Raw genomic sequence first — 13351 nt, 5'->3', positions numbered from 1 at the left:
AAGAATTATTTTTGAAAGATGAAGTTCAAAAGTACAAATCCTACTTACTTGTAAAAACTGTACATCCTGAAATAATTCTTGTATGAACCTCCGACATGGAAGTCTAAATGTGCAGTGTGACAGCAAATGGGAAACCTCAGAGTAAAGGCATATGTCATCAAATGTTTGAGGATACTTCTCCTTAATTCTAAAATGAAAGAAAAGACTAGGATGTGATAAAAATTATAATAATGACTTTGCTATATTCTTTCAAAATATCACTTTTTAAATATCTTTTCCCTCCAGATATTGATTAAGTGGCATATCTGGGTGATGGCATAAGAACATAAAAGAGTAAATATTCCTACCTCACACTTACATTAGCTATTTTAAGTTTGGGATTATCTCTTAAAATGATAAAAACACAAATACTTCTTGGAAAGTTAGAAATATTCTTTTTCACTGGCATGAGAAATTACAAAATTTATTTATCAGCCTAGGATAACTCAAGTATTTTCAAAACTAAGTTTTAAAATAGAAATAAGTTTTTAAAGTTAGACTGAAATTATTAATATCCTTGACTGGGCTCTCTCTATATATCTTTCAACCTTTAACAGTGGCTTTTAGCTGGCACAGCATCTCAGAGTCAGTGGTGGTGTGGGGTAATACACAGATTAAGGACACACTATACTTAGAGCCAGAAGGCCAGGAGGTCTGCAGTGGGACCCTGGCATCTGTGTTACTATATTTTGTAAAGCCCCACAGGAGACCCTGAGGTGCATTTTTTTTTTTTTGAGGGCCACTGCTTTAAATAGTGCAAATCAAAGATGTTGAAGATTGCCTGAATTTTCTTTTATCATGTTGCTGTGATTTAGAAAAGCAATAAAAATTCTGCAACTTTTATTAAAAGAAAGGAGTAAAATTAGGGAAAAATTAAACCAAGAAAATATCACTTATTTTTATGTATGTCAGGTTTTCTTAAGCTTTATTAAGCTTTTTAGGGGTATCTCAGGATACCCCTACTTTCTTAAAAATTACTGAGAACCCCCCAAATCTTATTTTTTCTGGGTGATAGCCATCAATAATTACCATATAAGAAAGTAAAATTGAGAAAATTTCAAAATATTTATTAATTCATTTAAAAAATAAAATTATTACATGTTAACATAAATACATATACTTTAATGAAAAAAAACTATATTTTCCAAAACTAAAAAAGTGAGAAGATTGGTATTGTTTTACATTTTTACAGATCTCTTTAAAGTCTGGCTGAATAGAAGATAGCTGGATTCACATACCTGCTTCTGCATTCAATTTGTAACCGTATGTTAGTTTGGTTGACGTATGTAAAGAAAATCTAGTCTCACTCAGATATGCCATGCAGTTGAGAACCACTGATGTAAGCTAATTACTCTAACTTTTGAAGTATTTCAAATATCTTTTTCACCATAAAAAGTAGAACAAAGAATACTCATGCTCATAGCTTACTTACGTTAAAAGCCCAGTTTCATGACATTTAGTTGAAACTGAACTACTCAAATTAATGACTAATCTCAGAACTTCTTTGCGAAGGAGTATACGGCACATTGGTGTATCATCTGGAATTGTTTTTACACCTGAAGGGAAGATTAAAATATTTTATCTATATCACAATAGAAAATTATTATAACTCATGGAATTTGTTTTTTCAACTCTACCAAAGATATAAAACTGAGATAAATTGCACATGACCTGCCAATCATTTTGGGAGCAAAAGTCTTTCTAATGAAAGCAGAGAGCTAAGAGGGTATGCATCAGCAGCTGATACAGGTGCAGCAGTTATCTAAACATACCTCAGTAAAACTGACTTGTCATAGTTATGAGACAACTTTAACAGTATGTATCTACAATAACAACAGACTAAGTATAGTTATATTAACAGGGCTTGGATTTAAATCTGAAAACTTACCTAGTAGCAATTCTGTGCTTTTGGTGCTGCTGGCTGATCCTTCTTGAGACACTCCATCACTGCATCCAGAAATGCCCGAAAATTTAGAGGGAACTACTTCTAAGGGATTATGGATAGTCTGCTCACACCAATCAGAATATGGAATGTCTTGAAGGTCTGAAGAAAAAATTAAATCAATTGACAGATCATAATGGCTTAATTCCTATGCTTGCACTGTATACTATAGAAGAGATGATTCCTTGTAATTTCTTTCCAGTCTTCAATAATTATTTTCCCTGATGAAGATTTTCAAAGTAAATTCAGACCACTCAGATAGTAAAATTTGTTAAATTCTAAAGACATTTATACATAAAATTTTATACTCCTAAATTATAAAAAAAATACATAAATATGTGTTTATTTAAAGAATTCAAATAAAGATGTATTCAGAATAAAAAATGAAGGTACCTTATCTACCCCCCCATACCTCCCACCCCCAAACTAAATACCCCTCTCTTAAATATATAAAAATTCAGATATTTGCTATTTTAAATTTCTCTTTCTTGCTCTTTTGGTGTGTAAGTGGGATTATACTGTATCTATTATTCTATCACTTGCTGTTCCCACCATTTAATAATTACCAATATTAGAATCACAGTTCCCTGGGCTTATCAGTTCCTTCCTTAGAGTTAAATTTACTATACTACCCATGCATTGCTAAGGTATACTCCTAGATGGGATTTTAAGGTCAACCAAACATCTTAGTGCTGTTAAAATGACATCAATATTTTTTATTTAAAAATTTCCTGAGCACTTCAAGTGATTAGAGCAAAGGGAAATCAGAAAGTCTTTGGTTATCCTTTTAGGAAGTAACATTGGGCAACCGAGAAAATCATGCAACCTCAGTAGCTACAAAAGAGATTTAGAGAGAAGAGACACACTCAGCCAGAAGGTGAGACCTCTTGATAGCTAGTTCAGTCCTCTTTCCACTACAACACATTGTCAGAGTATTAAAAAGAGCTTTTAAAAAAGCTTTTTAAAAAGTCCAGGAAACCAGAACAATGTAAACACACACTACCTCTCCCTATGCTGTTTTCAACAGAATAGATATCACCACCTCATCTCATCTTTAAGCACTTCCTAAGATTAATATTTACATAGTACTAAGCAGAATATGCTCTGGTTCCTCAGAAAATCAATTTAGCATAGCTTTAATAATATTAAGGAAATCATGCATCTGTCAGGCACTTAAAAGTAATGTACGGTACTTAAATTATACATTGATTTAAAATATAAAACTACTGCCAAAAGATCTGAGAACTAAAGATGTACTTAAAAGACAGCAATGCTGAATAACCAGGTAAGAGATGACTATGTTATTTTAGACTCGGTTGAGGAGCTTCCCAGGGAGTAAAATGACAAAATATCCCAGTGCAAGGAACAATAAGAAAATTATACTTCTTTTAATCAATATGTTTCTGAAAAGTTATAAACTAATTCATTTCAGGCTCACCTTCAACCAGTGATGACTCCTAACATTTCTAACCTGTTACAACCACATCTTATTTCTAAAGATATCATTCATTCTCATTAAAAAAAAAAAAAAATCATGCCTCTAACTAAGCCAGGCCAAAAGAATTAGTTTCTCCCATTGGAAGATGTGAAAGAGCATCCTAAGTATAGTGATAACAGAAGGCTTTTACTACATGGGGTATTTTTTTGTGTGAAACCCACTATAAACCATATGAATAAAATTTTTAAATGAAGTAATTACATGTGCTAAATGGAAACTCCAGAGAACAAGTGGGTAGAATATAGGCATTATTTATAAATTGGCAGGATAAGGAGAACCAAAAATTCTTGAAACTGGGAAAGGAACAGCTAGTTGGCCTCCTTCTTCTTATGCATGGAAGGTAATGTCTAGGACTCTGCTGAAGGCAAAACCGTGCATACTATATTGATGATACTGACTTTTAGGGACCTTTATTTTCTATCTTCTCTTAAAAAGTATTCAATGCAATGATACTTACACTTTTACTCAACACATTTTATTTCAAGATTATTTTTAATTTGGATGAAGCATTATGTCCATAAACTGAACCATTTTATCTATGTGATTGATGTTTAGCTTCTTCACTGTAGTTGTTTGCTTTTACTGCTTCCTCTCTTTTTAATTAACAATATTCTAGCTCAGCTTTATCTTTTAATTAAAAATGGAGACATGAAGCATAGGACAGACCAGACTCTAAGAAACTGAATACCTTCTTTATTCCCTGTATCTGGGCATAAGGCTGACTCCAGCCACTGTATGTGGGAAAGAACAAAAAGCTCTAAGCAAAAAATTACATAAGTCCATATGGGTTAATTCAGAAAAAATCATAAGCTAAATTTTTCCTATCAGAAAGTAGTCAGGTCGCCAAATAGCTTATCTGAAATGCTGAAACAATTCTTTATGAAAAACATTAAGAATTTCTGTGAGGAGCTCTGTCTCTGGCAGATATAACCACCTGATCACCAATTCCCCTTGGCAGCAGGGATGTAAAATGAAATGAACAAGGAGATTTTCCTTAGGAGCACAGTAAGATCATTCTAACTGAACTATCAGAATTTATGAGAGAATATTATTTCTAACATAAACAACTTAGTGTGAGTTACCATTAACGGAGAGCCTACTGAATGTTAATCTTACATGTTAGTAAGTACCAAAACGACACCATAAGGCAGGTATCATTATTCCTATTTAGAGATTTAAGAAAAAATTAAAAGTAAAGCTCAGTGAAACTAAGTAGATTGCCCAAGATCAGATAACTAATAAGATGGAAAGGTTTGGCTTTGAGCCTAAGTCTCCTTGATACCAAAACTCACACTCTGCTATGTTTACACCAGGGGTCTTCAGTGTTTCTTGAAGCCCTGGCATTTCCTAGCCTGCTCTACCCCCAATTTTATACTTGGGCAAGGCCGGTAGATGGGGTGCCACCCCACTGTTCCCCTTACACCTTCATCTGCATACCACTGAGCTTTTGTATAGATTTTGATTGAAACATGGGTTTTGCAGCTAAAATAATTCTGAAAACCACCAGTGTCTCTTTAGGGCCTCCCCTACCCCATGTAGTTTCTACCCACTCCTCGCAAATTTGTCAGTTTAATAACCTAGACATTCAAATTGATCTCTTGCCATTATCTTTTATAGTTGGCTGATTTTTTTTCCAGTGCTCTCTCTTTCACAGATGGACTGGTCTAAAACACTTAAAAGGTTTCCCACTCAGTTGGTTAGCTACACTAGGGCAAATGTGGTGGTATACATAAAAGTGGACCCAAAAGAAACATATAATACTAAATGTTGAAAGGCCAACATGTTGCCTTGCACACTAAACAATACAATGCACAAGCATCTGTGAAGGTGGTAGACACAGAATGTTAGGAAATATCCTAATAGCCTTTCCACTGAGCTTTAACATTTTTTGAACAACTACCACTACCAACACTACCACCAGACTGAAAGTTTCAAAGAATGAAAAGTCTTGTGTTCAAGTCCTGACATCCCTTTAAAATGATCATTACATAGTAGAGGGACAACTTCAGACTATAACTACAAAGCTACAGTAATCAAAACAATATGGTACTGGCACAAAAACAGATATATAACATATAGATAAAGGGAACAGAATAGAGAGCCCAGAAATAAACCCATGCACTTATGGTCAATTAATCTACGAGAAAGGAGGCAAGAATATACAATGGGGAAAATAAAGTCTCTTCAATAAGTGGTGCTAGAAAAACTGGACAGCTACATGTAAAAGAATGAAATTAGAACATTCCCTGGCACCATATACAAAAATAAACACAAAATGGATTAAAGACCTAAACTCCTACAAGAAAACAGAGGCAGAACACTCTTTGACATAAATTGTAGTTGTATTTTTTGGATCTGTCTCCTAGAGTAACTGAAATAAAAACAAAAATAAACCTAATTAAACTTAAAAGCTTCTGCACAGCAAAAAACAAAACAAACAAAAACCCAAAAATCAAAACAAAAAAAACACCCCATAAACAAAATGACAACTTATGGACTGGGAGAAAATATTTGCAAACAATGCTACTGACAGGGGATTAATTTCCAAAATATACAAACAGCTCATACAGCTCAGTATCAAAAAAAAAAAAAAAACTCAAACAACCCAATCAAAAAATGGGCAGAAGACCTAAATAAACATTTCTCCAAAGAAGACATATAGATGGCCAAGAAAAGGCCAACAGACACATGAAAAGATGCTCAATATCACTAATTATTAGAGAAATGCAAATCAAAACTACAAGGTATCACCTCACACCAGTCAGAATGGCCATCATTAAAAAGTCTACAAACAGTAAATGCTGGAGACGGTGTGAAGAAATAGGAATGCTCCTACATTGTTGGTGAGAATGTAAATTGGTGCAGCCACTACGGAGAACGGTATGGAGGTTCCTTAAAAAACTAAAAACAGAGTCACCATGTGATCCTTCAATTCTATTCCTGGGCATATACCCAGAGAAAACTCTAATTGGAAAAGATACATGCACCCCAATGTTCATTGCAGCACTATTTACAACAGCCAAGACATGGAAGCAACCTAAATGTCCATCAACAGATGCATGGATAAAGAAGATGGAATATTACTCAGCCATGAAAAAGAATGAAATAATGCCATTTGCAGCAACATGGATGGACCTAGAGATTATCATATCATTATCATAGAAAGAGAAAGACAAATATATGGTATCACTTATATGTGGAATCTAAAAATGATACAAATGAACTTATTTACAAAACAGAAATAGACTCACAAACACAGAAAACAAACAATGGTTACCAAAGGGGATGGGGGGGGGATAAATTAGGAGTTTGGGATTAATATATACACACTATTATATATAAAATAGGTAAACAACAAGGGCCTACTGTATAGCACAGGGAACTATATTATCTTGTAATAACCTACGATGGAAAGGAATCTGGAAGAGAATATATACACACACACACAACTGAATCACTTTGCTGTGCACTTGAAAGTAACACAAATATTGTAAATTATCTATACTTCAATTTAAAAAAATAGTAGAGGAACTATTTTTGAATTATCTGCCATGGATAATAAAGACGTCTCCTTTCTGATACACAAAATACTTAATATGGCTGATACCAGTGCTTCTCAAACATTAATGTGCACCTGAATAACCTGGGCACCTTGTTAAAATGCTGACTCTGATTGTGTGTGTGGGGGGCAGAGTCTGCATTTCTCATAAGTGCTCAGGTGATGCTGATGCTGCTGGTCCGCTGACCACACTTTGGGTAGGAAGGTCTCTGCAGGACCTGGTCCCAACCGTTTTTCTAGGCTGATCCTGTATTTCCTCTCCCTTTGCTTTCTGAGCTCCATTCCCACAGGTGTCTTTTTAGTCCTTTCTACTTCCCATGCTTGCTCCCATCAGAGAAGACCTTTGCTCATGCTGCTTCCTCTCTCTCAAAATTCTCTATACTCCAGTCTTCACTTAGTTAGGTTCTATTCATTCTTTCAACCACAGCTCAATAGCAATTCTTCAGAAGTCTCTTCTTTGATCTGCCTACTTGGTTATATTCCTTTGTTAATACCATGTACCTATCCCTGATGGTGCTTGTTACAAATGTAGTATTATATTAATATTTGTGTACTGATTGATCGAGTGGTCAGTCAATCCATTTCCTTCTCCATTGGACTAGAGCTCAAAGAGTGTAAGAATAATATCTTTCTATTTTTCTCTCTCTCAATTGTTTTCCGAGCATCTAGTTTAATGCCTGATCCACAGTAGTGGCGTAATAAATATTAAGTTGAATGCATAAATCTGTAGAGGTTCAGTGACTTTTTAACAATTAGCCTGCCTCCCTTCATACCTCCAAGTATCAATAGTAAACTGTAATCACTTCCCAATTAAGAGTTATTCTCCTCCCCGCTTCATATCCCTAGAACAACAGGTGGAGGGGTTCTGATCCTGTGCCAAGGTGAGAGCCTTGCTGACTGCAGCAAGTCTTCCACAAGTCCCACACTTGATGTTACTCCACTTGATTACTAGCTCAGTAATCACAAATGGATTAGAACTAGCTGGGACTGTCTTGTGACTGGGTAATTAGGGGGCTGGCTTCCCTATTTCTTGTTTGATAAATAAAGAGAAAACACTTACATAGCAAAACTCCACAGTAAGTGCTTCATAAGTATTTGTTGAATGAGTAAATGAAGAAACAGAACTTAGAAGAACTAAAATATTATAAACAATGTATAGACAAATGATTTAAAATAGCATCTTCTTTACTGTGTACATCAGGACAATAATGCCCAAACCTTTCGCTCACAGAAAATGAAAATAATTATAGCACTCTGGGTCCCTGGACAGGACTGTTCACAGTGGTAAGTGCCTAGTCCAAGGGTTTGTCAAACCCAGGCCCGACTGGGGCATGGAACCATGGAGGGGATTAATCTCTCAGCACATCCATATCCTATTTGTGGATGTGGTACAACAGTGTGCTGCAACCCATCAGTTGGGAAGTTCTGGATCAGAATGCCATGGAGAAATGTGGATGAATGACCCAGAGAACTTTGGTTATCACTAGGTTTTTTTGAGGGTGGTTAAGTGATATTCACCAAGAAAAGCTATCTATAGTAATAGTTTAAACACACATTTATAAAAAAGCTGAATCTGGATCTGATTCATTCACTCCCTCACCAAAAACATATTGAGTGCCTAGTATATAAAGCAGTACACAGCTGGGTATTAGAAAATAAAAATGAAAAGGCATGACAGACCATACCCTGAAGGAACTTACTGAGTAGAAGGGGAAAAAATAACCAAGCAATAATTATCATAAGAGATCTATGTACAAAGAGCAATGAAAGTAAAGAGGAAGAAGTGTCAACATCCGACTAAGAGGGTCAGAGAAAGCTTTGAAGATAAAACAGTCCCGACTCTTGAGGACGAGGTGGGCTTGCCAAATGGACTGCGCGTGAGCTTGCATGTGTGTGAGGAGGAGAAGGCGCAAGAGGGGACAGTAGGGAAAACACACTCTTCATGCCTAGAGCCGTGAAAAAGAGCACAGTCTGCTCAAAAAACATCTAGTTAGTCAGTAGCGGTGTATCAATTATAAGATAGGAGAATGGTAAAAAAAACAGTAGACAGATCACACAAAGAGTCTTGTGTGCTGGACCTGAATAGGCAGTAAAAAACTGTCAACAGCCTAATCCAAGGCAGCAGTATGAAAGATGAATTGGAAGGGGAAAAAACTGGAGACAAACTTACTAACATTCCCACAGGGAGATGCTGAGTGACTGTACTAAGGCTGAGGTAATGAGAATGGAGTAAGAGGGATGATCAATAGGGCTGGGAGATGACCTGTGACTGGAGCAGATTCAAAGGCAGGTGGATTCATCTTCAAGGACATAATCACTCACCTGAATGACTACATATTGCACTCAGTTGGTTACTGGGCTGGAAACCCAGAATTTCAATACAGACACAATAAAGGCAGTTATCATCTGTATGTTCCTGTAGTCCAGTGTCTTCTGTGCTTTCTAAAAACAGAGAAGCATCTGAATGGATTGAATTCATTATTTCTGTAAGACTCATCTGCTGTCGTAGCAAGTGAAAAGAGTTTTTTACAAGACCTCCAGTTCCAGATGGAAGACCTGTGCGTAAGTAAATATAAAACATAATCTGATGAAGATGGTATCAATGACACCTCTTTCAAGGTGCCTTAAACTATGTGAAATTTTAAAGAAGGGAAATTAGGGAAGAAAACCAGAACTCCTTTTATGATTCAAAATCTAACCTTAACTGGGGAGAAAAATAGGATAATTTGCTTTAAATTACGAAAATAATTAACATCAGCAGTTATACTTATATTACTTTAATATGGGGTTTTAAATACAAAATAAAAAATTAAGATTATACAATTAGGTATCATTTCAATTCTTAATATTTGTGTAATCAATTCTTAATATTTGCATAAAGAAAAGTAATAATTCCGAGTCTAAAGAGGTCCTTGTTAAGAAAAAATCATCAAGATTTTAAAGCTTTAAATTCGTGGCTGATACACATATATTAATTAAAATACCACAGCTCATAGCAAAGAGAGATCATATAATGTATAAGTACATTTTTCTCTCTCTCCTTTCCCCAAACAGCTGTTGCTTAGACCTATGAGTGTAAGTGTTAAAATTTTTTCACGTATTATTTGTTTAAAACAGAAGCAACTGATCTGGTTTTTGTTTTCTTGAGAGGCTTGGTACTTAGTTGGAAAAAACACTTTAAGTCTCTCACAAAAAAATACTGTGGTTTAATTTTAAATTGACTCAAACAATTATTTTGCTATAATTTTTTAAGTTGACCCAAAAGTAAGTATACCTGAATTTTTAGTGTCATCCTACTGAAAAGAATTTTCTTTTTAATATACAGAGGAGAACAAAAACCATGCATTACCTCCTGCATCATGGGCAAACACTCTTGCACCTCGATCATCATGTGGAGGTATGTTTTTTGCCTGAAAATAGGGAATATCCTTTACCTAAAATAGATATAAGTCATGGTAAGTCCTGTTATAAAAATTCACTTTATGTATCTTAGCAAAATTAAATGAAATGTAATTTAAACAGAATTACTATAGCACATGAACTTATAATGAAAAGATACTGAAGATGGTTAAATCACCAAAACTTGACAAAATAGCATAAAACCCTTAAGGTCCTTATCTATTCTTGGTGACTTAAATGGATATTAAAATAATTATTTTAGAATTTATCTAAAATGTTTTTAGACTTCTAAACAAATATGTATTCTTTAGTACTATCTACCTCCTAGAGATTTGTGAGTATTTCGTGGGATTAGCACAACATGTGGCTGCCATGTTTGGGATAAATAGGATCAAGGATTAAATAAAACAAGGGATACATTGTACATTTCAAATTTACACAATGTTATATGTCAGTTATATCTCAATTAAAAAAACAATAAGGAACAAGTCAAGTGTGACTAAAAAGCAAGATTAGGCATTAAAATTTCTATAGAGAATATACTGATAAAGAAATCAAACAAGATGATGATTTAATGTGAGGAGAACGATAATGTGCTGGGAACTTAGAGATGCTAAATAAAAGAGTATAGAATAGTTGAGAAAGGTGAAATAATTCTCATGGTAAAATTTCTTTAAATAACACTGTCTAAAAATACCACCTTCCCCTAAATTAGTATTTGCTCTAAATTATAATTTCTAGTAAGCAGTTATAGAATATGAAAAAAATCGTAAACCAACTCATAAGAAAACAATAGAATTTATGATACCTGGAATATATCATTGATGTCTACTGGAAGAGCAAGACCAATATAGTCATCTGAGCTACCATATGTTGCACTGGACACCATGGACCTCACTGAGGAGGATCGCTGCAGGGTATTTTGGTTAATAGGACTTAATAAATCTTCTTTATCTAGCGAAGCATAACTTAAAGCTTTCATGAACCTATAATACCATTAAAAAAACTATATTAGTTTCTTGATTTGTTATAGCAATCATATAAAGAATTATAGTTTATTTTCATACCTTCATAAAAGAAAGGAAGCTAGTCAAGTACTAAACAGTGCCATCTTATTTATTGAGAACATGTGAATACTTGAGAATATTTCTCTTTTATAAATTGATATATAAAAGGACATCAGTAAAGTTGACTGTTGACCAAAAACAACTGTTACGGTCTCCCAGGTAAAAGTGAAAAGGTGAGCAATTAAGATAACTTTCAACGTCTAGCAGTAAAAAATAAGTAAAGATAAAAAACTGACCTCAGAAAACAGAGGTATTATCCAAGGACTAACTTCACAATCATTTGAGACTGCTAGATTTGCTATCATACAAGTAAGGGCACGTCTACTAATTCTATTTAATATTATTTTTATTAAAATAAGGATAATCACTTATTCTTTGTGTGGTAATTACTTTATCAACATAAGATTTTGCAACACAGAAGACAGACACAAAACAGTAAAAATGGGACTCCCCTGGTGACGCAGTGGTTAAGCATCCACCTGCCAATGCAGGGGACACGGGTTTGATCCCTGGTCGGGGAATGCCACAGAGCAACTAAGCCCGTGCGCCACAACTACTGAGCCTGAGCTGTAGAGCCTGCGTGCCACAACTACTGAAGCCCGTGCACCCTAGAGCCCGTGCTCTGCAACAAAAGAAGCCACCGCAATGAGAAGCCTGTGCACTGCAACAAAGGGTAGCCCCCGCTCGCCACAACTAGAGAAAAGCCCGTGCGCAGCAACAAAGACCCAACACAGCCAAAAAATAAAATAAATAAAGCACGTACACATCTTAAAAAAAACAGTAAAAATGGTATCATATATAAATATTACAAGAGACAGCTTTATACGAAGCACTGATATTTCCTCAATGCATTCCTTACCAGTGATTCCATAACATGGAATAATGACATTTCCGTAAGATACACCTTTCTTATACAGATTTTTATTCATGCAACAGACATGCTAAAATATTTATCATACGCCTGCTTTGTATATACAAGGCAGTACACAAGGTTCCACACTGTATGTATACTGCTATTTGAAAACTCAAGTCATTTAAAATGTAATAACGTACCCTGATATTAAAACGAAGAATTATTTTGAAAAGAACACAAAATAATGTTTTATAAATAGTAGCTATTAAAATTATCATAGCAAAAACCACTAATTTCTACGAATTTCCACCTAAAAACCACTCATAATTGAAATTTACAAATTTTATAAAATAGGTCAGTAGTTTTTAAATTGTACTCTGTTATACCTCTGTGATTCCATAGAACTCTTCAAAGACTACTGGAGTGAAGGGGAAGGAATTATTGGAATACTCACCTCCACAATACCTATTTCAACCAGAATAGCTCTGTTTTTACATATTCTACGTATTGGGTTTCCATAGCAATGTTTTTGTGAAGAAAGGTTTCTCTACTTAAAATGCGACATTTTAAAAAAGCTTAAAACCACTGATCTAGTCCAATCTCCACTAGATTAGGCAATTGAGGCCTACATATTTCAAAATTCATGAACTTTACGATACAGATTTACCACGGTAAACAATTGAGAGGTTTGCCTGGGTTTGTTCTGGATTGATGAGGCTTGCAAAACTTTTGAATTCCAAGCAGATGAGACATTACAGCATAATTTATGGAACTTTTTCCAAGTTCATTCATTCAGTGTCAGGATTAGAACTCAAGATTAAGGATTCCTACTTCAGTGTTTTTTCTGCTATGCCCCAAGGAAATATCTCAGTAAGATATGGTTTTTAAGACTGCTGGATTCATGCTAACCATTATACCATAGGTATCAGTATGACTACTCTTCTGATTTTATAAGTAAAAAAAAAAATCTTCTCAGCCTAGATTCCAAACTATT

General features: G+C 34.8%; 1 protein-coding gene across 7 annotated transcripts in view; it reads right to left on the bottom strand.

Annotated features, from left to right (window-relative positions):
- The window catches only part of RICTOR (RPTOR independent companion of MTOR complex 2), a 118877-nt gene that overhangs the window by 4557 nt on the left and 100969 nt on the right, over positions 1–13351 (bottom strand). For 4 of the 7 annotated variants that reach the window (XM_082453671.1, XM_082453672.1, XM_082453675.1 and 1 more), the window contains 6 exons: positions 11246–11423; positions 10388–10472; positions 9361–9594; positions 1928–2083; positions 1472–1595; positions 49–187 (listed from right to left, as the gene is read on the bottom strand). In XM_082453671.1, the coding sequence (XP_082309797.1) occupies positions 49–187; positions 1472–1595; positions 1928–2083; positions 9361–9594; positions 10388–10472; positions 11246–11423 (916 nt within the window). The remainder of the gene's footprint in view (positions 1–48; positions 188–1471; positions 1596–1927; positions 2084–9360; positions 9595–10387; positions 10473–11245; positions 11424–13351) is intronic. The other 3 variants (XM_082453673.1, XM_082453676.1, XM_082453674.1) reach the window with 2 other exon arrangements.

This window comes from Balaenoptera physalus (genome assembly GCF_965194825.1).
Source record: "Balaenoptera physalus genome assembly, chromosome: 3".
Lineage (NCBI taxonomy): Eukaryota > Metazoa > Chordata > Mammalia > Artiodactyla > Balaenopteridae > Balaenoptera > Balaenoptera physalus.
This window is presented reverse-complemented; position numbering and strand designations above follow the sequence as displayed.